The sequence below is a fragment of the Epinephelus moara genome, chromosome 18 (genome assembly GCF_006386435.1).
Source record: "Epinephelus moara isolate mb chromosome 18, YSFRI_EMoa_1.0, whole genome shotgun sequence".
NCBI classification, from domain to species: Eukaryota; Metazoa; Chordata; class Actinopteri; order Perciformes; family Serranidae; genus Epinephelus; species Epinephelus moara.
The window spans coordinates 25,218,153-25,244,149 of NC_065523.1; the positions used below are offsets into that span (position 1 = coordinate 25,218,153).

At 42.3% G+C, this 25,997-nt stretch overlaps 1 protein-coding gene across 2 annotated transcripts in view; it reads right to left on the bottom strand.

The window, feature by feature from the left end:
- Positions 1 to 25,997, bottom strand: part of prkcab (protein kinase C, alpha, b) — a 156,791-nt gene that overhangs the window by 49,026 nt on the left and 81,768 nt on the right. For both annotated transcript variants that reach the window (XM_050068636.1, XM_050068635.1), the window contains exons 4-5: positions 6,147 to 6,258; positions 1,738 to 1,866 (exon numbers count right to left, since the gene is read on the bottom strand). In XM_050068636.1, the coding sequence (XP_049924593.1) occupies positions 1,738 to 1,866; positions 6,147 to 6,258 (241 nt within the window). The remainder of the gene's footprint in view (positions 1 to 1,737; positions 1,867 to 6,146; positions 6,259 to 25,997) is intronic.

The window sequence follows — 25,997 nt, forward strand, 5'->3', positions numbered from 1 at the left end:
TTTGCACTTGAAGTATGCCCGTTCACTTACGTTTTAACAGGTCTGACGCTACTATACGCCCCGGCTGTATCTAGGCTAACGGCTAACATGCTAACTATTATTTTTATGTCACCAGTCACTTGAAACAAATTTAGGACGATAGAAGACAGGTTGAAATAAACCGAAATTTCCCTTTAAGGTCCAATGACTGGTTGCCAGCCTACTTGTAGCCAGTGCTACTGATAGACACTGCTCCTAGCTAGCTCCATGGATGTACTTCACGGCCCCTCCATTCCACTTCCTGCCACTCGAAGACTACAGAGTCGGAAAGTTTGCATATCTGGCAGTGAGTCAAGAGGTAGCCCAGCTACTCAGGGTCCATCTCCACAAAGTATGACAGCTACAGTAGCTTGGAAAGTAGCAATATGAGTGCTTAAAGGGAATTTTGCAGATTTCCAACCAGCTCTGTGTCAAAGCAGTGATGGGCAGAGGGTGCAGGAAAAAGTCTGGCAGAACTCTACTAACAAATAAGTGAGAAGCTCCGGGTGCTTGCACCATATGTTGAAGCCAAACACCATTCATGTGCACACACTGCGCACACTGTGATGACAGATCTGGTTGAAAAATGGGTAAAGTTTCCCTTTAACGGCTGCAGCAACTTGAATTCAGCCAATTATTACTAGTAAAAATAGATAAGCACAGGGGAAGCATATATATGTAAACAAGACACGATACACAAAGGAGGTAGAGGAGCATCGAAACGCAACATCCTGCCTCTAAGGAGTGGGATGAGAGGGAGTCCTATGTGTTTTTGGCAAAGGTGGTGCTCAAAGCCACTGATGAACTCAAGCTGTGCCGATTCACAGAACACAACTATAAGACCCCTCTCTGAGCCAGCACCCAACTTCTTGTGTGCCGCAGTACTACAGTACTTGCAGCTATAGACTGGCATTTTCTTTATGCAGAAGTGGGTGTGGTTTCATCAAAAGCTGGCTGGAAAAATGATAGACATGGCCCACAAAGCGTGCACACTGCAGTCCCTTTCTGGCTAAGCTGGCCAACTTCCTGCTGACTCCCAGAATTATTGTGAAAAACACAAAACTAATTTATTCATTTGGCTATTCGAGACTTTTTAGTCTCGAATTGTGAAAATACAAATAATGTTTTGAGACGTTTTGTGACATTTAACAACATTTTTTTTTATCCTAATGTTGTATGAGCTGAAGTCTTTTGTGGGTCAGTCAGGGGTCACTTGACCTGCAGTTCCAATCAGTTTGCCACTCTGCCAAAATTTCCTCAAAGCCCAGCACTGGTCCTGGCTTTTAATTGGAGGCTGGAGTACCTCAACAAAGTGACATTTGTTATCTGTGTGCTGTGAAAGACTCCCAGTTGAGTCAGCTGAGTTGATATTAATCCAAATCCAAACTTAAAACATTGGCAACAAAAGTGAAGAGCCTGCACCGACAGAGAAAAGTTCCTCAGCATCCTCTCAGTGTTCCTGAGCGAAGGAGTGACCACATAAAGCAAAAGTCTGGCAGAATAAACACATTTAACAGTAGTTTATAAACACAAGTCTGAGCCATTCATAGTCACCCAAAGTTATAAATATGAATAAACCCAGAGATTTTTCTTTCAATGGTCTGAAAATCAACCACTCACAGTCACATCAGGGAGTCTCTTCCTCACATCACTCTGAGACTGAGCAGCCTGAAGCACTGTACATCACAAAACTACACAGCGATTAAGAACCAAACCAACCTGTGACATGTAGCCTGTCCAAGTTGACCTCGATCTTGAGGAAGAGGCGACCCCGGCGCTCCGTGTGGTCCGTCCCACACAGGCTCGGCACATTGACCACACACTGCTTGTGTACGTTCATGTCGCAGGCTGGAAAGAGACAGAACGTAGAGGAATGTTGAGTTTATCTGTGGAGGACTTTCTCAGGAACCCTCTCTCCTTATTCCACATGCATTGGAGAGTGAATCATGCATGTAAAGGGAGGACAGCTTAGGGTAAGTGAGTGTAGGATTGCACTTCACACTGAATTTGGAAAGTTTTATGCAAATTGTGAGACATTTTTGTGTGGAAAATGGCTCTACCTCCGAAGAAAATGTGAAAAAGAGTTGGTGCGGTGTGATGTGCTGGGCAGAAGAAACTTGATTTAACCTTTTTTTTGCTACAGAGATCTCAATGAAAGCAGACAAAGAGTGAGCACAGAGGGAGCTCTGCTGCATCACAAAATAATAATAATGAATTAAAGATGAATAAAATTAAGGAAAACATATTCTTAGAATATTATATAAACACCAAACAAAAGGGGGACAGGGAGTTGTGGTTTTGTACTCAGTGAACCTGAACTTAAACCTAATGTTCCGTGAACTAAATTAGCCCTTTGGATTCATCTTTATAAATCTGGGCACAAACTTCTTTATAATTTAATTAAAATTGCTCCATTGAGCCAATTTAATATCAAAGAGGTTCTTCACAAAGATTAAGATTAAGACACATTAATTAAGGGAGTAACTTAGAAGAAGGTATGCAGTACTATGCAGGATTGTCAGTTACTGTTTATAAAAATGCTCACCAACAAAACTCCAGATTCACTCTGGTTTGGCATTTCGCCTTGCTGTATTCTCATTTTGTTTGGTGCATGTCTCTTGAATGGGTGCTGCCTACAGTCTGATACCTGGTCGCTACCTTTTTATAAAGTCTTGACCTCACCTGCGCACTGTGGGGTACGCGGCCATTAACATCCCCAACACAGAAAGTAAGAAGAAAATAAGAAAATACAGGCAGAGGGCAGAGCCTCTGCAGATAAATACACACCCACACACTTCTAGTTGGTCATAAGTTATGATTGAGAGGGATATGAGTCTATACATTGCTCTTTTAGGAAAATCCTGCATAGTCAAATGATGAATCACATGTTTGTGCAGAGCAGAGATAGCCAATCAGATGTCAGAATTCTTTAAAAAAAGAAGAAAAACTAACTAAATGCTGTTTTCCATTTTGTTAGTGATATTATCCTGCAAAACTAAAGTTAATTTTCTCTCTGTTGATTCTTATATTTCCATGAGCAAATGACATGGAAAAATCTACAAAAATGTAATATTTTAACATATAAAAATAGGGATGAAATAGGAGATACTTGCCCAGCTGGCCACCAACTACGTTTAACATGTTTGATTGAATTTAGGTTGTGGCATTGGGTGACCAAAATTCAATGTCATGACAACGTCTAAAGCCCAACATCAGTGTAATGTAGCCTACTGACGACTGATGATGTTTTAAGTTGTGCTGTTGAGTAACCAAAAGTCAATGTCTTCCAAACGTCTCATGCCAATGTCACCTTGATGACAGGGGTGGGCGATATGGCCCTAAAATAATATCACAATATTTCAGGGTATTTTTGTGATAATGAAATGAAAATACAGTAAAAAAAAAAAAAAAAGTATATGTTTTATTATTTATGTAAGAAAATAGAATTGCAACAAAATAAGTGATATAGTTTTACAGTTTGCCTTCAAATAATCAGTAAAAATTAAACAAAAATGATCTCTCATTTCCTTAGTTTGTGAACAACAACAGTAACTCAGAGTGAGATTCAGATTCTGTATACTATATTAATAGTTTAACAAAATAAAATCTACCACAAATTACACATTTACACAGCTCCCTAATACAAAAATGTACCCTGGGATCTATATATATATATATATATATATATATATATAAATCAACAGGTGATTTCCTTCTTTTAGCAAAATCCTAAATGATTGAGTTGGTTTTTTTTTCCACCTGGACCTTTATGCTCTGCCATTTCTCCTCTAATCATCACGCTGTAACCTGTGACAGGCCGTTATGATACCACAACTATCGCACATTCACATATATGTAGTTTTTTTTGTCGAGCTGCAAGCGTCACGTAGGTTTACATTATGAGAGGTTTATAAAAAAATCATTTGACAAAGCTGACTCCCGTGTGCACACAGCGAGAGAGGAGAGAGACGCTCAGCTGCTGCCAGAGGAGTCGCTGAATGAGTTCCCTCTGAGTGGTAAGTCACTAAAAGAGTCTGAGAAGTCTGGGGCTGTTCATAAAACATCCAGGACGCCACAGTTTATTCCACACTACTCAGCGGCTCCTCTTTTTAGCACCACCACGGAGTTGGTAATAATTTCGCTTGCAGAAATGCTTGTTGTTGCTGTGGGTAACAGTACGACATCAATATGTCAAGAAATTGAAATATTCATATGAAATAAAAAACTTATACCGGTATTATTGTGCGAGATCATATGGCACACCTCTACTTGACACAGAATAGCGACATTTAGTCGTACAGTATGAAGAACAAAATCCAACGTCTGCAAAACGTCATGATGTTAACATCAACAAACATCGTCAGCCTGATTTTCATTCCGACCAAAATTGAACGTCTGTCCAACCTAAGAGTCCAACGTCTTCCTGACATCATAATGACGTCTGGTGCCAGCTGGGTGGCTGAAATGAGAACGAAAAGAAACTGAAACTGGAGTGGGGAGGATTTTTTTACTGCTGGTGGTGGTGACACGAGAGAAATTGTATAATAAGAGGGATTTAGCGCCACAAAGAAGATCTGTGAAACATGATTGCAAACGAAATCAATCTCTGCTTTATTCATGTTGTTTGCAACCTTGAGGAATACAGAAACAAAACAAATGTGGGTTTCGCAGCAGCTGCAACATAATTACACATATTGCTTCAGACAACGTATTATTCATCATGAGTCAGTCATTGTCTCCTCACCTCTGTTTCTCTACTGCTGCAATCTAAGGCCTATTCTTTTCAACTTAAGAGACATCTGAAGTTCGTGAGTAGGCGTAAGTTTAGATGAATAGCTGCCCTGGTTCTTCTCACAGTGTGCTGGTGTAAAGTCAATTCCTATCAAGTGTTGCCTGCCACAGTTTAACTTTTCAGAGCACCGGGGAGCCAGTCCTTAACTCCTGAGCTCCCTGGTGTCTTCCTTTTGGACACACACACAGATGCACACAAGGCTGCAGACCCAACGTGGCAAAAGATTTGTTTTGGGGATGATTCAGTGCAGTAATGTCTATTTTAAATGAGAGAAAAAGCAGTTATCAAAAGAGCCTCTGCTTCTCTCGGAGGTGCTGTGTTGCATTTAAACATCAATAAGTAATCACCACATAAACTTAGGAATGATATAATCGCTGTGAGCAGAAGAGATCCCCATCCACTGGACTAGCAGCCTCCACTGTGTCAGACTGGGTGAAAAAAAACACACACACACACACACACACACACACACACACACACACACACACTTTCACGAAGCCAAACAGATGAGGGACCAGAGGGGATAGAGAGCATTTTGTTCTCCTCTTCCCCCTCGTTTCCTGCTCTGCCCTCTCACTTTCTCTCCTCCTCCCTTCCTCCCCTCCGTGTTTCATGTTTTCCCACCTCCTCCTTCTTTCTGTCCTCTTCCATCCCACCATCCATCTCCCTTGCTCTCTCCCCCTTCCTCCTTCACCACTCTGCAGGCCTGTCAGGCTGACATGCTGGGAGGAGACAAGGAGTGACGAGAGACTGGGGAAGCAGCTCGTCATGGCGATGGCCTCCCCGCATCAATTTGCTCTGGTGTGCTCCCATTAGCATCTGCGACGAGGCCACCACCAGGGACCCACAGATGGATGGACAGGGTAAGAGGAGGAGAGAGGATGATGGATGGAGATGGCGTGGAGACAGGGGGGGACAGAGGAGGTACAGTGGGGGGGATATAGAGGAGGAGGGATGATAAAAAAACATGAAGAAGAGAAAAAAGAGAGGGCAGGATGTGTGGGAGTACAGAGAGAAGAACTGGGAAAGCAAAGAGGGAAGAAAGAGAAGAAGTGGGAGGAAGAGGGGAATTAAAATGAGTGCAGGATGGGGGTCATACATGCAAGGAAAGAAAAGTTGATAGAGGAGTGTGGGTGGAAAGAATGGGAGCGCAGAGAGGACTCGGCAGGGCGGGACAGAGAATTCTGCCTGGGCTGCAGATGTGGCTGAGAGTAGAACAGTACCAGTCTATTCCCATCTGTTCTCATTAGGGCCGACCAGCACAGCATATTCGACACAGGTGCACACACACACACACACACACACACATGCACATAGACAGAGGATGTCTACTCACTGTCACATTTCATCCCTTGGTGGATGAGGCCGTACAGCAGCGAACCACAGTGGTCACAGAAGGTGGGACTGCCGTATGTGTGAATCTTGAACTTGTGCTTGCTTCTGGGGTCCTGGGCGACAGAGACAGAGGTGGGAAGACAAAAAATATCAGATATTGATGTTTTTAAAACATATCTTTAATGTAATTTTAGGAGAGAATAGCTGAGGCTGATGGGAAGTTTTGCAGACATTTGGGCATAAACCAAAGTATTGGACAAACTGAAATTATGTCTTGATGATGACACTAGATAAAAAGTTAAGGAATCACCAAAGGTATCAAAAATCATCCTGAGGAGAGTGTGAATGTGTGTACTAAATTTCACGCCAACCCATCCAATAGTTGTTGAGATATTTCACTTCAACCACCTGCTGGACATTGCCATCCATAGAACCATGCCAATAGCGAAACAAGGATTTCCCATAGTCTGTGAAGTCAAAGTTTCTTCTACAGTATCAGACACCCTGCAAAAGTTCATGAGTTCTCCAGCATACTGAAGAAAGCATGCCAAAGTTTCAAAAGTATATCAAGTTTGTGCTTACTACAACAGATGATTTTTTTCTAGAGCAAGTCAAGCGCTGGTAACCTCCACAATGTGCCACTGTTATCCTTAAACACTCTTTACATTGTGTTGCTGCTAATAAGAAAAAGTTTCCCTTTGCTTCTTGAGGCCACAAAGCTCTCAGATAAATATTCAGACGGCATAGTTTGAGGTTTAGAGGAACCTCTTTAGGCTTAACTATAACGTTATAAGAAAAGAAAAAGGGAGAAAAAAATGCCATTTTTCAACATTTACTTCATCTGAACAAATGTGGGTTATAGTGTGGCATAAAACATGTTTTTCATAGTGCTCTCTGGGGGCTGCTTCAAAACCTTCTGTTCTTCCGCGAACCGGTGACGTCAGTGGTACTTGGAAGAACTACAAGCTTCTCGGCTTGTATTTCTAGTCTCCACTTCTGGGTATCCAGGGCGGTGGTACACAGCTTCCAGCCACTATACAATAAGGCATGTTTGTTGTTGATAACACTAGTGTTATTAAATTCATGTTGTTTTTTCCAGTGTTCTAGCGGAACAGTGAAGTAAGTTTTTTCAGACAGCATTACTTGACGTCGACCTCCATGTGCTGGGCAGGTCTGGGGAGTTTTGGGGAGATGAGATTCAGGGGTTCAGGTGCAATACATCCTCATAATGGCTGTGCAAGAAGGAAAACTCACCAGAAAAACCAGCATCTCTGTCAATACAACATGTACTGAGCTTCAAGCAACTGCATTTCCTATCAACACCGATTGGATTTCCACATAAATTGTGGTGAATTTCTCTTTTAAGAAGTTGCTAGTGCAAAGCGGGTGGTATCTCATGAAACTAAGGTACAAATCTATATCTACTGGTACAAATCATGTCAGCATAGCTTGGCAGAAGGAAGGGTAAAAAAGGCTCCAAATTTAAGCTATACTTCAGTGAGGAAAAAAGTGGCATGAGCATTTTCAAAGGGGTCCCTTGAACTCTCACCTCAAAACATCTGAATAAAAATGGGTCCTATGGGGACCCACGAGTCTTCCTTAAACTCGAGAGAGCAGTAAATGTTTTGTTCCTTATAATCAATGTACACCTTCAAGTTGGGAACTGCCCATTGGTTCGACAGCCCATTGGTTCGACATCCCATTGTTCCGACCATATTAAACTCATTGTTCCTAAGTCCGTTCCGAAGTCATCATGATGCCCTGTGGTTAAGGTCTGGTTAGGTTTAGGCACAAAAACCACTTGGTTAGGGTCAGGAAAAGATCATGGTGTGGGTTAAAATGAAAAAGAAAGTGACAAACACATAAGCCGTGAGCCTGCTCCGCCTCAAGCCGGTCGTGGCGCACCATACGCCCGCCGCGAGCCGTTCACCACCGTGGACAGTCGGACTAATGGGATGTCGAACCAATGGGCTGGACAGTCGGACTAATGGGATGTCGAACCAATGGGCTGTCGAACCAATGACATGGACCCCTTCAAGTTAACACTGTATATTTATCTTTTAAATAGAAGAAGAACCAGCCTATTTAAAGAACAATGACTCACATAACATGCATAACACATCAAAACTAGGGTTGGGTACCTGTATGTCTGATACCTACTGGACCGAATCACAACGCAGATTTTGCTCATTTTTGTGCCAGACTGTGTGCAGTTGAACAAGAGAGTGCATGTGTGTGACAAAGACGTGTGACAGTGAGGCTGCAGCGTGTGACGTTAAATGTGGCAGTGCAACGTGTAGGATATTAGTCAGTGAATAAATGCTTCAACTCCTCACGACCCAAGACAAGTTCCCGTGTCTTGCTTGCCACCTGCAGATTAATGTGAAAGGGGTTAGCCCCGAAGTTAGCAATCGAATTTAGCCTCGCATTGGAACCTGACTAGGCTCACTTAAGTTGGACTGTTACGGTGGACCAGTTACTCTAACTGTAGTGACAATCTCAGCTGCTCCTGAACAGATGAAGGAGAAATGCCTGGCTGCGGAGTCTCTCCTGAGTTAGAGAGACAAGTATTGATACCATGTCAATATTTATTTTGCTGTTATTATTACTGTAACTTAGCCTGGAAATCCAGACTCGAATCTAGAAAGATTTTGAGTCTGGCCCTCACCGATACACCCTTCCTACCCAAGGGGCGGCACTAACTGAGGCGTATTAAATGCAGCCGCACGCAACTGGAGAGCACGATATCCAATCAGAGCAAAAAACAAGGTGACGTATTCATTGCAGTAAGCCCCATTGGTTTGCCAAACAGTGGGGCTAACTGATATATTATGCTTTTGCCGTATCCCGTCAACAAAACGGCAAAAACGTCCTTCTTGGAAGCGAAGGCTTCTAGGGCAGTCTACTGCTCCTCTCTCAAGGAAAAAGTGTAGTTGGGTTAGCGCTTCTTCCAAAGCTAAATTGAATGGATGCGATCCGTCGGCAGCTGCCATCTTGGCTGTTTACTTTTCGACTCCTACAGCGTAGCGCTCATAGATATCATATACATATATATCTATTGCAGCGCTGTCCTCATCATGTTACGCCCGCCCAGAGCCCGCCTCTGTCAGATAGACTGATCTGATTGGTCCGATGGTGATTCAACGGGCTCTGCTCGTCGGGGCCAAATCCCCGTGCGGAGCAAATTCGAATTTGCTAGGGGCGGGGCATCTGGATTTCTAGGTTAACTGTCACTGTTATTTAGTGTTAAATTATAGTAGTTGGGTTTTATTAATTATGTGAATTTACTGTATATATATTGTTCAAATTCACATCTGATAGGCATTCTTTGATGATGTTAACTGTCATTTTGTGCTTTGTTTTATTTTAAAGTATCGATTCAGGCACCGGTATCGTAAAACACCCAAACGGTACCCAACCCTAAAAAACACCACTGCTGTGGAGCTCCAAAAGTTAACTGTAGCGGCATTAGTCTATACACATCAGATAATTAGTAACATTAACTGTAAAATAAGAAACTCTCCATATGGACTTAGATGTCAACTAGTCTGTATACTACAACACTATAACAGAATCCCTGAGGTTCAGGTAGGGCTTTTGGTTTTGGTGTGCCACCGCAAGATTTTCAGTGGCCCCATCCGGCCACGTCTGTAAAAAAATTTTAGGGGCATCACTATCATTATCACAGCGTCACTTTAGTTTCTATGTACGGTAATTGAGGTTTAGCTGTATGATGCATCGTATCGAACGAGACTGAGAGGAACAGAAACAGAGAATGAAGTAAAGAAAGAAAGAAAGAAAGAAAGAAAGAAATATCCAGATGGAAAGGAAATGTCAAGCCGTTATCAGTGCGTGGGAACGTGTAAGGTTCGAGTGTTTTTGTGCTTGGTGTCAGTTCTCTCCATCTTGTCATCCTGGAAGCCTTCCCAGCACCCTCCCTGTTTTAGTCTTCGAGTGTTATTGAGGCACAAACACACACCGTACAGTGATCGCACGGTGCCAGGAGCAGCCTAACTGAGCAACTGTTTATCTTGGCCCGAACATCTGGCACTGAGGACGAGTAAAAATCGAGCTAATGAGCAATTGGGGATTGATGCTCTGATAGGCTTCCAAGAAAAATCTGGATAAGATTCTGAAAAAAAAAGTGTTTTCTGCAGCATGTGCAGTACTCATGTCATTCAAGTTTGATTTGTTGGAAATTGATTCATATATTCCCCAGTCACTATTGTGATAGCTGAGGTTAGCTAATTTCTACAATCACCACAAAACAAACATGGCTGTAATTAAAGCCCTGCAAATGAGGGTGGATAAACCCCCACCAGCGTCGCCTCCATCACGCTGAAATGTGTCAGAATGGCTTCATGTGTAATTATACAGGCCACTGACTGAGTAAGTGGGCACACATCACTGAAAAGCGGCCCTTTTTTTTTCCCAAGCCGGGAAAGTGACGGCAGAAGATGAGTGAGAACGAGACGGCGATGGAGGGACGTGGAGGGAAAGTCTGTGTATGAAAGAGGAGGGAGCTGTTGTGATGTGATTGGCAGGGGAATGAGTCAGTGGCGTGAGGGTCTGGGAAATGTCTAATTAGCATGTTCTCTTTTTAGTAAGCATGCCTATTTTCGCTCCTTTCCTGGAGGCTTTTCTTGAGAAAAAACAAAAGCAGATGGCGTAGTGGTCGCGCCCCTCGTGTCCTTAGTCGCCTCTCTCCAGGTCTCCCTCCTTCTGCAAACCATTTTCGCCTCCCCCTGACTACATTCTTTTCAACTTGTCGATTGTGGGAATTTTAAAAGAGACTTGCTGAGTGAACAACAGACACCAGGGACTCGGAGCATCTCCCTGATCTCTATTTCTTTATCAGCCCTTTTCTTCACTCCCTGCCCCTCCAAGTCTCTGGACAGCGAGCCCTGGATGTTTCTCACTTTCATGCCAAGCCTTCTCTTCTCTCTCATCTCCCTTTATATGTTTTCCTCCTTTTACTCATTGTCCCTCTGTCTGTGCTCCCCTCCTCCTGGGAGTCATGGGTGAAATTAAAATGGTAGGGGTTCCACTCACAGTCATCCTGAGCCTTCCTCTCAGTGCAGCCCATTGCAGAAAGACGCCGGGTGTGAAGACATAATCTGTTCAGCGCTCTGGGCTTCTGCATGTGTGTGTGTGTCTGCATGCTTGCGTGCATTTATTCCTCCCTTTAGGTCATCTCAGAGCCTCGTGATGGTGCATAAACCTGGAGAATTGCACAAGTATGTTGCAGCCATACTGAACAACTGCTCAGGAACACACAAAAAACTCTTCTTTATCTTTCCTTCTCACCTCCTCTGACCCCAAATTAGTTCTCTCCTTGCTCTGAAAGCACAGAGATTATAAAACGTATAAACAACACCAAGTGTGAGCACAACTGAACCAAAATCTCTCTCTGCACAAGCCTCTCTTTCCTGCAGAATTATCTGCAATTAAAAAGTCTATAAGGCCCCAAACGCAATAAAGTAGATAAACTGTTTGTGAGAATTACAGTCAAGTATTAAACACATAAATAACATGGCAAAGTGCACTGCACACCTCATAACACACTGTAGGTTATGAACCATAATATATCAGCAAGGCATCTTGCTAACACCATTAGTCCGCTTGAACACACAGATGTTTCTTGCTCTGCCAAAAGAAGAAATGAAGAACATTTTTGAGCGCTCTCTAGCCCTGCTGTAGCTTTATTAAATGAACTTTTGTCCACAAGCTGAGCCTGTTCCTCTCATTGTTTTGATTACGTATCAAAGAATATGCATAATATTTAAGTGTGCAAACACTTGAAGAGGCAGCACTCTTGGCAGCTTTCATCGTGGCCCACGCTGCCACATTAAAATCAACGGTTTGGTCAAGTGAATGCACAGTTGTAGATGCTTCTGATTTGTTCCAGCAGAGAAGAAATACGAAGATCTCTTTGACACCATGCAAATCAGATGGCACAGCCTCAACATGTAGCACGATGACCGAGCCCTTTAACACTGAGACAAAGTGTTCGTAACAGTCTCTTCACACAGAGACTGTGGCTTAGGGGCCTTTTGGACCCCTGGGCCTTCCAACATCATTCAGTAATCCATCCATGGGTGAAAAGCCTGGGAGATGAGAGAAGACTGAAGGAAACTCATCTCTGCAAGTGATTTAGATGCACTTGCAAACATGCATGCACACAAAAAAGGCTGAGGTTTGTTTCGCCTATGTGGTTTTTGTTGTTGATGCTACGCCTGATACAAGATACATAGATGACTAAGTATCAAATCATTAGTCAATTATGTAAGATCCAAAACACAAAGTGATCTCATTCCTACTCATTGTAACTTGCTGCTTGGGCAGATGTCCCTGGTGTTACTAAAATGAAGCCAGGGGCAGCCTTCTGCATTGTATCTTGGTGCAAAGAGGTCGACAGTAGGTTTGGGCAAAACTTCCTTGATACGGTGAAAAGATTGCGGATGCCGCTGCAAAAACGCGGCAGTAAGAAGGGGTCGGCAGTTGGGTTTAGGCAACAAAACTATTTGATTATGGTTTGGAAAAGATTGCAGATATTGCTAAAAAAATCTCCAGCTTCGATGGGAACAAATGCTCCAATCGGTGTTGTTTTTGTTGGTCTTGAACACCGGTCTTTAAACTACATGTGTTGCTCTAAGCGTCCGATGTCAATGGTTTTACACTGGAGTTGGTGGAAAGCCTGGGGCATCTTACACAGATACTTAACAGCACCCACTGCCCAAGCTGTGTATTCTGATGCCCTGGTAGTGAGACAACAAAACAAAATAAAAAACACATTGAATATCTAAAAGTGGAGTTTGGCACATCTAAAAACTGACTTGCTAAGTCATCATTTCCGCCTGAATCAAACATCCTCTCAGCCATTTAAATACTGGACATCATGCTGTGTCTGGGGAAGATGCTGGCGGACAAACCGTCTACACTAACAGACAGAGCTGCTGAGGCGAAACCAGGGGGGGATGTTGGTTCCAGTGAGGCGAGATGATGATGCTGAATTCCTTGGAGCGTAACGAGGGCCGCATCAAGCAGGGGAATAGAGGAAGAGGTCGATGATGAGAGCAGAGTGACAATGAGTCAAACGTGGGTCTCGCTAATTATAGTCGGGCATTTACATCAGATAACAATATCTAATTACTAATTGGACATTATCGCCATAAGAAGTGAAGGTGGGAGTGAAGAAACCGATGTGACTCATGTCTGGGGTTAATTGGTTAACAGGCGACCCCTCAGAGATGCCTTCACATCTGCTTCATGCAAATTGGGTTGACGGCTACAAAGAAAAAGTGTAATTTTTGCACATGATGCTTCATAAGCAGAAGCGTTTTACAGTCTGTGATCTTCATCCTTGTTTGATATGATAAGATTATGTTGAGAGACCTTGTTGTTAAGCATCCTGCCCACTGAAGTGTCCCTAAGCAGCACACTGCTTGTCTCCAGGGCCACTGGAAAATTAAATGAAAGGGGGATTTGCTTATGGTTAAATGCCACTTTACCTTCAGTGTGGAATCACACATGTCTCCTCGACTTATAGGTGCCTTGTGGAGGTTTCTTGTTAACATATAAAAGCTATGTTTATGTTCAGTGTATCCAACACATTCTTACTCCCAACTCATCAAATAAGGAAGCTTGGTCAGCGGCCTTACATGTCAAACTATGATGCTCTACGTTCCCCTCCAGCATCAGGTTTTGACGCTCAAGGATAGCGTAGTTACGCCTGTTACATGCAGTGTGTTTTAAAAATAAAATTCCATTTTCACAGGAAAATTACAGTTTCTGCTCATTGAATACATACAGTCTCTTTTCACAATATACCTCCAATCTAGGTTAACTTTGGTTTTTGGATTTACTTCCTTGGGTTTAGGCGAATAAAGCACATGGTTAGGTTTAAAAAAAACACCATCATTTTGCTTAAAATGAGTCTGTCAGGTGACAAATGTCACTAGCATAGTGTGCTAGACTTACTAGTGTATTATGCTACATTGTTATTAAGAAAACTCAGATACTTTGGTTTCACACAGGACACAAACACCAGTCTCCTCGTTGAAAGTCTGAGTTAGTTTGACCCATCCGTCCACCACCACCACCCTATACAGATTTACTTTCTCTTTATACTATGGTGATTTGTTCACATAAAACATTTGCAAAGCCAAGTCTTTAATATTCACATTGCTAAACATTAATATTTGCAAACTTATAATGCTCTATGGCGCTACAAGCAGTTAAAAACCCCAAAGACGCAACCGACACGGGGTGTCTGAAATGAAAATTAGCATCTCGGAGTTTCTCAATTCATCCCATGTAGTCTGAAAGACAACTCACCTGACTGAGCATCTAACACACCTCATAACGTCCTAACTGACTACTATTTCAGGACTTGTTTTGCCTTTTCTGGCCGTATCAGCTTCCACAATGTGTACCATGACATTCACCCATAGGTGAACTGAGCGCTGTTTCATGAACACCTGTGCAGATGCCAAAGTAAAAACACTAATGATGTTGTTTCTGTCAGGTGGAACAAGAAAGCTGGTTCCCAGCAGCTCCATCCCAATTACCCACATATGAAGCTCTCGTGAAAGTTCAGTCAGGAAGACAATACTGTTCATGCTCAGGCTGTAAGTTTGTTTCTCACCCTGCCATTCACTCCTTGCACCTATGCTCACTCACTGTCTCTAGGTGTCATTGTCATTGTTCTCTGTCAGCCTATCATCTTACTGCTCGTCATTTTAAATATGTTTTTTTCTCTGACGTAGTTCTTTCTTGCTGCTATCGTGTCTGCCCTCCACCTCATCATCCTCAGCAGTCAGCAGCCTCAGAGTCAGCAGCCACCACCACCACCAGAGTCTGGACTCCATGGGGGGATTTATCCTGCTGCTGCTCAATGTCCCTTTATCACAAAATATCTCCCTCTGGTGGCCAGGTGCAAAAGACTTCTGTTAAATCTTAACCAGCACAAATCATTTGTTCATCTGCACACTCATATTCTGTATTAAATCTATCTTTACTTTGAAATGTATTTCACGCAAGTTGTGATTGGTCAGGCTCCAACATACAGTCTGCCATGTCTCCCAGTCAAGTCATGGCAACAAGGACTTTATGGTTGCGTAATGTCTCAATCTCAAGAGGTAAAATGACTGTGTAGTCTGATGTTTTCACATTTGTTCACATTGTATGACAAAGATCTGAGCAAATAAGTCAATTGCAAGAAAAAAATACAGAAATATGTATAAAATTCAGGGCTGCAACTAACAATAAATGTCATTATTTTCTTGATTGATCAATGTATTGTTTTGTCTGAAACTTTAAAAAGCAGTGAAAATTTTCATATTTAAACTTTCTTAATCTTCACCTGAAGAATTTAGAATAAACAAACCAACAGATTGACGAGCTGATTTGATTTAGTGATTTCATGCAGTGAAGCTTCATCAGGGAGTTTTTTTTTTTCTATTTACCAAAGAGTCGGTGGAGCTATTAATGCACTGCACAACCACACACTGGATAATAGCAGTAAGGTCCCCAGACATCACTGCGAGGAATTAAATCTTTCAAAAAACACCAACGTACAAAAAAAACAAACAAACACTAAAAATGACAATTAAATTAAAAGACCACGATCATACTGTGTTTGTGTTTGCATGTGTGTGTGTGTGTGTGATGAGGGGCTTGGGGGGAAACAAAGTGAACAACTGTACAGTTGCTATGGTGATAATGACTTGGAGAAAATTCAGTGATAGATTGAAATCAGCGGAGAGAGAGAGCGAACGGTGGAGAGGAGGAGGAAAACAAGTAGAGTAGCGCACATTCTTTGCGTAAGTCAACAGAAACTACAAAAAAGAAGAAAATGAATGAAGAAATGAACACCGTGGAGCAATCTTGACTCATCTGATGATGAAATGTTCACTTTCCTCAGGGCTAAAGCTCAGCTGCTCGGCTGAAAGAAAACACCATGCAGGGGAGTTGATAGCCGAGAGGATCCTCAGTTATTCTCTCGTACTCTAGTGGCGTGACCCCACAATAACTAGTGTTGTCAGACCAGTCCAAACACACACTGTCCACAGCCTTGACTGCACAGACAACAGTGTAACCTGCAGGTTTGAAGGGCAAACACTGCATATTGCACTCAATGACTGCTTCAAAAAGAGTGTGCATGCATGTGTGAGCCAAAAAGTGTATTGTGTATAGTGTTTGTAAGCAGCTGAATGAAGGCAGAGATTTTTAAAATCACGGTGTGAAAGGAGAAAAGAAATCGAGGCATCTTGAAGAACTGGTTTGGAATTGAGGAGAAAGAAAGACAGAGAACAAAAGAGCTGGACACAAACAAAGACACGTGGACAGAACAGGAGATGGATGTGAGAGACGAGGCTCTGTAGATTATATATACGTGTGTGTGTGTGTGTGTGTGTGTGAGTGAGTGTGTGTGTGTGTGTGTCTGTGGGTGTGCAGGTGGGTGGCATCATAGCCCTCAGCCAGCCACTGCGCGCCTCACCGAACAGGCTCACGTCCACAATGTGGAGACAAACTCTGTCAATTACACAATTACACAGAGGGAGGACGGGCAGCTTCACCTGCCAAACCTGCTGCTGGCATCACCGAGGCCGTGCATGTGGCGTCTCTGGGTATTTATTATGTATCTTTGACAACCTAAATAAGTAAAATAAATTGACAACTGCTGGTTTTGCTTAAGAGGAAAGAACCAACTTAACTGATACTTCACACATAATGGCCTGAAACTGTGTGACTAAGCAACGTTTTTATTATAAGAACTGAATAACCGACTCAAAGATGGCGCCCACTCACTCGGATGAAAATCGCTCATTGAGCGCACAAGCCAAAAAAAGTTTCTAGCATCCAGGTTTGCTTCCACATCGTGCAACCCACTCCTGCTGCTCCCACCTGCGTGCTCACTTAGCCCGTAGACTTTACACTGGGATGGAGTCACGCACTTTAAAATGGACCATATAAAACGATATAAAAATATGGACATTCGTTTGTGAACTTCCATTTTGAAGCCTAAAGTTCAGCGTTTTGGCCGTCACCATCTTGTTTACTTTTTTGGAGCCAAAAGTGGAGCTGTGGAGAAGTGAAGGATGAGTCTGAGTCTAATAGACTGTGGTGATGCCTCAGACAGCCTGTCATTTAAAGCAGCCGCTCCCTAAATTGGGCGATAAACGTTTTTATTTCTGCTGTGAAGTTGGGCATTATAACATGGGTGTCTGTGGGGATTGACTCACTTTTGGAGCTAGCCTGGAGTAGCCATTCGAGGAACTGCAGTTTTGGTACTGCCTCATTTTTCAGCACTGGATGTTGTTTAACAGAAGTCTAACAGAAGTCTGCTTCATAATGGTGATCTGTGGGCAAAATTCACTCTTCAGGAAGAAACAAAAGTCGACAGCAAGCCCCCAGGAACAGCGCCAAGCTTAGCGCCATAGTGGCCACACAGTGTAGCAACTTCTGTGTCCGTCATATGTTGCCATTGGGCCCAAAATGATTTTTTCTATAGACCTACATTATGAAAGAGACATCTGTTAGTCAGTGGATGCATTATTTGAGCATCAGTGACTCTTTAATTATCAGGATTTGATTGATTTGGTATGATAACAAAGTCTAGAAGAGCCGCACAATTAAATTTTTATCCCCATTCAAGTTAGCAGAGCGCTAAACCGGGAGTTAGTCGCTCAGCTGGCAAAGTCTCTTGTGTGCTTGCTCTACTGGCCCTAAGATGTGGGAAATTTGGGTAACTTTATCAGTGGGAAATCAAAATTTTGGCTCCGTGCTCTACTGAACAATTTTCATAGGAATGAATGGGACGTTGTATCAGGTCCTCTTTAAACCTCTATGGTCTACCAACCAGGGATCCTTTAGGGAGTTCCAGGAGGTCCCCATAAAAATGGAGACTAGTTAATTTTCAGAATTCAATTCACTACAAAAGCAAAGCTAATATAAGGATGACTATTGTGATCAAAAAGTTAACTTCTATTTCTTTATTCTTTCTCCTTTATTTATGTATAAATTATCATATATATATGTGTGTATATATATATATATATATATGTATAGGCCTATATAAACTAATAATTTGCCCTGAGCCAGAAAACATCCTGGTCCCAAACAAGTATTCACAACTTCAAACGCAAAACATGTTAAAAGCTTTCAAAATCTAAAACTAACAGTACATACTGATAACATCAATGTAAAAATGTACTGTTATAACTGTCTTTGTTTTAAAAAATATATTTTTTATTTAAATATTGGCCCTTCAAAGATGCATCTCAGATTTTTTAACTCCATCGCATTTCTACAAAAACATCATTTAATCAGGCATACAAGTGATTAGCTATAATCAAATCCAAATTGGATATGATAATCCCGTCTCACTTCCTGGTTTACAAAAAGACTTTTACATCAAAACTAAATAAGAATAAAATAAACAGATGAATAAATAAAAATAAATAAATAGAATCGCTACTCACTACCACTACTGTAGAGTTAATAAAAACATAACTTTTTACTCTAAAAGAAACTCTTTAAAAGGTCAGCTCTGTCAGGTCTTACCTCTGACATTCATTACAGTGTGTATCCTATTCAACAAAAGGGAAGTTAGCCATTTACAAGGTTTAATAGTCGTATTTAATAGTAGACTTTGATTTGTGAAAATATATTTTCCCAGACTAACTGAAAGGTAAAAAAGAAAACAACTCAAATAAGGTTCTGTCCCAATTTTCAAGAATGAGTGATCTTACAACCAAAATCTTTTTACATAGAGGTCCCTGAAGCAAAAATCTTAACACATGGGAGTCCGTTACCTAATGTGTATCAATTAAGGGTACTCCTTTCCACGAAAAAGGTTGAGAACCACTTATCTACAGTCATACAAGCAGCTCTGTGAGGCTGTACTTAGGCAAAGTGGTGCTTTGAGTTAAATGCTAAAATGTGTATAATGTATAATATATAATGTTTACCATATTGAGCATCTTAGCTTAGTGTGTCAGTGTGCTAAAATGCTCATAAGCCCTTTTACAGAAAGTAAGCTGCTGAGGTTAATGTGTATGCTGTTTAGTAATTAAGCCAAGTATTGGACAAATTAATATTTTGATCTGATGATGGTGCTAGATGAAACGTCACAGGATCAATTAAGTTATTATAAATCCTCAGAAGGGAGACATGATAAATGTCGTATCCATAAAGGATTTTTTTTTTGTCTTTAAAAGAATATTAAGACACAGCTCAAGTCTTCTGATGTCAAACAGATAAATGACTGCCAAAGCGTAACCTGTTTACTGTAATTCCCTCTTCTTCACACACTCACACAAGTACACACTGAGCTATTCAAACACAGTTTGGGTCCACCTCAGGACCCGAGAGCCACCCGGGTCCTGAGGTGGAGAGATTGGTTTCACATGATAAATCGTGTCACCTGTAGGCCCTAATCTGTCTTCTGACACTGATAAAAACAATAATGAAGCTGTGACTCAGTGGAAAAGAAAAGAAGACAGAGGACGGATGGCGGATGCACTGACGTGAGATACATCAACAGCAGCAAGCAGACAAAGACACAATGAATGTGAGGACAAGACTCCGAGAAGGGAAAAGGCAGATAACAGAAAAAAGCTTGTCGAAAGTCGAAGAATTAAAAACACCGTCCTGCTCTTTTGTCTCTCTGCTGACATTTCACACACCAGAGAAGACGTAAAATGACAACTACGACTGCGCGTGTTGTCTTTACTTTCATCGATGTCTTCACAGCTGTGGCTGTAAAGTGAGGAACTGGCACCTATATTGGCTATCCATCACTGATTTAATTAATAGGATGACATCTCTCTCCCTCTCTCTTTCTCCACCTGCAGCAGCCTGTCAGTGTTTAATGGGCCATTGCGTTTTAGTCTTTCCCACTGTAGTCTCATTATGTACACGGCAGATTTATAGCGTGTAAATCAGGCAGCGAACACAAACAGGAAACTGATGTTAACGGAGGATTTAAACAAGTATTAGCTGTTTTTAAAGAATGATTGTCCTGTGTTTCGTTCACAGATGTTACATGACGTGATGGTGTGTGTCTGTTCTTGGCAGTAAATGTGTGTCTTATATGCCTGCCATTTGTTGTGTGCCTCCTCTGATTGTAGGCCTTTCTAGTCTTGTTAATGAATTAAACATCAAAAGGCATTAGGATATCAAACACGCCACTCACATACATGCAAATATGCATACACACACACACATGCAGACACACAGGATATGCATGAGCTCATTAGTGAGGAATGGTACAGAGAGCAATGTCAGCAATCTCCGAGCGAGCGAGCTGGATTAAGGGATACGGTGATTTTCTTGAGATGTGGAGTCGATTATGGAGATGATGCAGGGTGTAACAGTTAGCTGAGAAGACGCGTTTCTCTTGGGTATTTTAGAAAGTGATATGGCTTGAAATACACAGCATTATGCAACAGTTGCAATCAAGCTTTACTATCACAGACAGAGAGGGAACGCACACTAGTGGTGGAAGAAGTGCTCAGATCTTTTACTTATAGGTCCAATGTGAGAGTTGAGAAGAACATATTGGCAGAAATGGGATTTAATATATTAAATATATTTTCTTTAGTGTATAATCACCTAAAAATGAGAAGTTCTGTTTTTCTTACCCTAGAATGAGCCGTTTATATCTACATAGAGAGCAGGTCCTCTTTTATGATATTCACCATGTTGCACCGCCATGTTTCTACAGTAGCCCAGAACAGACAAACCAAACACTGGCTCTAGATAGGGTCATTCACACTTTTGCATTTTTGACTTGACCACTGCAGTAAGAAGCCCGTCTGTGACGAACAGCATTGCAAAAATCTTGATTTGTAATAATAATAATAATAATAATAATAATAATAAATCGGTTTTATATAGCGCTTTTCTAGATACTCAAAGACGCTTTACAAAAGAAATACGCACAGAAACAGGCACTCAAACAAAACACTCAATCAAAGGACACTCAAACAAAAGGCAAATAAACAACACTATACACTACACTACAAAGGGACCACATATTAAGACAGAGAGCGGGTGGAGGATGAAGGGGGGATATCACACGATGCATGGCATTTTCTGTTCTTATCATTTGTTTTTTGTAATGTGAAATCTTGATGTACGGTGGCCCACAAGGGCAAACATGCTACGACGGCCAAAAACATTTCCATTAGGAGGAAGGTAAAGTAGCATCAGAAATGATATCCATTCAAAACACATATGACGATGCAAAATAAATGCAAGAACGGAAACATGCTGCAAAGGAAAAATGTGCTGCAGGAAGTCAAAACAAAAACAGCAAAGACACTGCAAATATAGGAACAATGCAAAGTAAATGGATAATGGACTGCACTTGTATAGCACTTTTCTAGGCCTTTCATGCATGAATTACTACCTCAGTTGCATGCGTTTTAAGTTTTCAACTGGAGAAATATAAACCAATTTAAAAATTGATATATATCATGTGAAACTATCAAAAACATATTTTTAATGCTGTTACACTGGGGTGTTCACATATTTTAACAAATTCTAAGACTGTTCAATGCCATGCAAAGGCGTTGAACTTTGCTCATAACTCCTCAGCTTCTCCTCTCTCTTTCTACTTCTCCCCCCTTTGTATTGCACTGACAACACCTGGCCAGTGGGTGGCAGACTAGGGTCCACTAGAGTGACTTAAATGCAACTATAGCTTCAAAACCCATGTATATACAAGAAAATGGCTTTTAAATAGCTGTCCAGTGTAGTGACCACTATGTGTGAAAGGGCTAGTCTTTCAACCACCATTCATTCATTCACACACAGTTACACACTGGTGGCCGACACTACCATACATGGTGCCACCTGCTACTCAGCAACCGTTCACACACTCACACACTGATGGAACAGCCATCGGGAGCAGTTTGGGGTTCAGTATCTTGCCTTAGGATTCTTCGACATGCGGGCTGGAGGAGCCGGGGATTGAACCACTGATCTTCTGATTGGTGGATGACCTGCGCTACCTCTGAGGCACAGTGGCCCCACAAAAAAACACACAAACGCGCGGAAAGAAATTGTGAAGAATTCCCAACAGAGAAATGTATATCCAGTCAACACAACTGAAGTTCTCCAAGTTCTCCGCTAAGTGAGAGACCAGATGAGAGTGTGTTTGTTTTAAAGCGGAAAGAAAAGTGGGGTGAAGAGGTGACATAAAAAGGTACCTATTCTTTTTTTATTACATTTGGCCTGTTACAATATTTTAAAAGAACAGCAGATTACCATACGTACGTCCCGCTAACGTTAGCACCCCCCCAGAGGCCTGGAGAACTTCTGTTGTGTTGACAGGATGTGCATGTGTTTCTATTGCATTCGTTATTGGAGTTGTTGGTTTTTGACTTTGCACCACTTCTGTATGTGCAGCGTGTTTGCTGTTAATGTATTTATTTTGGCTTTCTGCAGCACGTTTTTTTCATTTTCAGCATGCTTCTATTGTTGTATTTGTTTTGGGGCTTTCATGTCTGTTTTTGAATGATCATTTCTGAAGCTGTAGCATGTTTCTGCTAAAAGAAAATGTTTTGGGCTGTTGTAGCTTGTTTGCCCTTGTCGACCGCTGCATAAAAGTTACTACTACAGCTATGATATAAATGTGTTGGTGCAAAATTACCTCTGAATTGTTGTGTAACTTAAGTATAAAGTAGCTGAAAACAGAAATACTCAAGTAAAGGATGGGTACCTCCAAAATACACTTGAGTGCAGTACTTGAATAAATGTATTTAGTTACTTACAAACCACTGACACACACACACACACACACACACACACACAAACACGCACACACACAGACTAGACACAGGTGTCAGGCCCTTAATCCTTCCCTGTCGCGCTCTAATTAATAGCAGAGGAGAGATCCTGTGTTCAGATGCATTCACACTGAACACCACACACCCTTTCATCACAACCCAACTTTCATCATCAAACACATCACTTAATTAGACCGACTAGGATATGAGGCCTGCTTTTGTATGCATGTGTGTGTGAATGTGTGTGGGCTTCTCTCTGTGACATGCGCTGCAGCTAAGCCTTTGTTGCTGTATTCACACAGAGGCCAAGCGGGCCTTTCAACCTGTGAACGTGTCATCACTTCCTGGGTGCTCCGCCGTCTGACTGGAGGTCTCTGTGGCTACAGTTGTCAGGCTCCATTAGGAGACACCAGTAGCGATAGCTCCATCTCTGCTCTGTGATAATTGAGCTAAATGGCTGTGAGAGAGGCTGAGCTGTTCAGAGGATAGTTGACTTTGTCGAGAGGTAGTGGAGAATCCCACTTAAGAGTAACAGGAATCCAGGCCCACCGCTGTGTTTATACCAGGTCAGCGAAAATGGATGCATACAGCAAACATGTGCGACTAATGCTTTTACACAGAGGTGCATTTAAAGTGTGTCCTCATGTATCAGACCTGAGAGCTGAACATTACACTGAGTAGGTGGAAGTTTTGACACTAAATCACAGTGTTACTGTATTTCTTTGATAAAGATATACTATGCAGGATTTTACTAAAAATGTATAGACTCACACACAAGTAATCCCTCTCAATCATCAGTTATGACTCACAACAAGCTTGTGGAGGTGTATTCTTCTGTAGACACTCTGCCCTCTGCCACTGTTTACTTTATTTTCTTATATATTACATGTGTATGAGCTGATTATGTCGACGGAAGGTGAAGTAGATGGTGCAAAGCTGAGACCACTGCCAAGCTGCAGACTGCTTGAGACCAACAAACAACAAAGCTGGGTGTTTTCAGCGAGACATCACGGAATTTCCAGCCATGATTGTGCCATCAAAAGCAGGTCATTTTTAGATTGCCAGCATTTAGCCTGGTGATTAGTAGGGATGCAACGGTCCTCTGTAAAATATTGAAGATTGGTTTGGTCTGCACTGCACAGATCAATACGCCCTTATTGACGGCAGGTTTTCGGTTTTGCAATTAATTGTGCATTGATGCTTTATAAGCCACTGTGTGTGTGTGTGCCTGTCCACAGGCTGAGTCCATGGATGTATAAAGAGGACGGTTGAGTCAGCCTGCTGCACAAAAGCCCTCCCCGCAAGTTAATGTCCAATCACCGTTGTGGCTCCGCCCACTCACCCCCTCACACTGTTGTACCTGGAGCCGGGTTAAAACAAAGAGAGCCATGGCAAGCGCAAGCGGAGGAGTTCGCCCCTGATGCGTGCGCACACACACACACACACACACACACACACACACAGGTGAGCACACAAGCGCGCATTTTCCTGACCGACAATTATAACCGAGCCCTGCCAGAACACACAGTCTATGGAGCGGAGCCTGTGTTGTGCACGTAAATAGTACAACACAGCAGCATGTCAACTTGTTGTTCACTGTGAAATGCAGTTTTTGCTGACAAGCAAAATAAAGAGATAATTTGGAGGGAAAAAATTTGTTCTCTTTACGCACAAAACACATACCGAAACCGTGGCCCAAAAACCAAGGTAGGGACCGTACCGTGGGCTACCTGTACCGTTGCACCCCTAGTGATTAGGTCATGTTGATCATTGGTGGGTTGACAGTGTCCTCTTATTGGACAGCTCAAAAATGCAATATATACATTATATATGATGTCATGTAATACGGGGGCTAACATCTGGTATATATGGACTTGTGGGGTCAGATTACAGCAACACTTGTGGTATATAAAACAACGTAATTTCAAGGCTTGTGGCCTTCATCAGAGTAATCAAAGCCACATGCCGAAACTCGTTGGTCTTGCAATCACGTTGTTCTATATACAAAAAGTGTGGCTGGAGTTTCCACCTATGCAGACTTCTTTCTCTTCTCCATGCACCCTGAAAGTGGGTGCCAGAGACCCTCATCCTGCTTAATCTATAATATGTGGACTTGTGAATTGAGAGGGTTATCAGTTCTGTCCCTGTACCGGGAGGGGAGAGTTGAAGAGCAGCCTCATATGGTGCCTTTGAACCAGGCCCTTAACCTCTTAACCCCAATCTGCTCGAGCTGATCAGGGGCCATATGAGGAGACCAGTGGCGATTGCTCTAAGACTGCAAGGGAAGCTCAGCTTCCCCTAAAATGTCAAGAAATAAGTGGTCAAATATGTACTGTTGTGTTTACATTTCACTGACTAAATATGTGCTAGAACGCATTCAACTTTTGTTCAGAATCAGCTACTTATCACAGGTCACTGACGCGACTTCCTTCTCATTCATTCCCGTAGCGTCACAGTGCATTAAACAGTGTTGAAGCTCAGCGTCCAAAGACTTCAATGGGGAAGCATAGAGTGGGTTGTTCCACTGCAGCGAAACTAGACAGTCATTGGATAAATGCTCGGTTTTGTCCCGCCCATCGGACGCTCAGCGTCTCTGGGGGTCTATGGGGCAGTGGGCTGGCCTCGGCTGGCCTGGACGCTGGGCTTCTGCATGATGATTGGATGATCTGTCTGAGGCTGAATCCCTTTTTGATTGACAGCGAAATGAGCGAATCAGCGATCTTGAAATATAAACCACCACCGGAGCATTTTTCAAGTTTCATTCCGTTGTTCCGAGTTGATCTGGAGACTTTTCCAATCCTCTTAGTGACTTTTTCTTTGTTAAAAACGACTAGCGACAAATCTAGCATCTTTTTCTGGTGTTATTGGAGACTGTACTCGTGTTTGGAGACTCTGACTTCTGTCGCTCTGCAGTTACTGTCCCCAACGAGCAGCGGGTGCTGCTGTGAGCCCCTCCACCGTCCCAAAGCACTCACAGGCGGTCACACTAGCCTCGCGCAGCAGCCCCAGCTAGCGAGCGAGCTAGCAAGCTGCACATAATGGCAGACAATTTG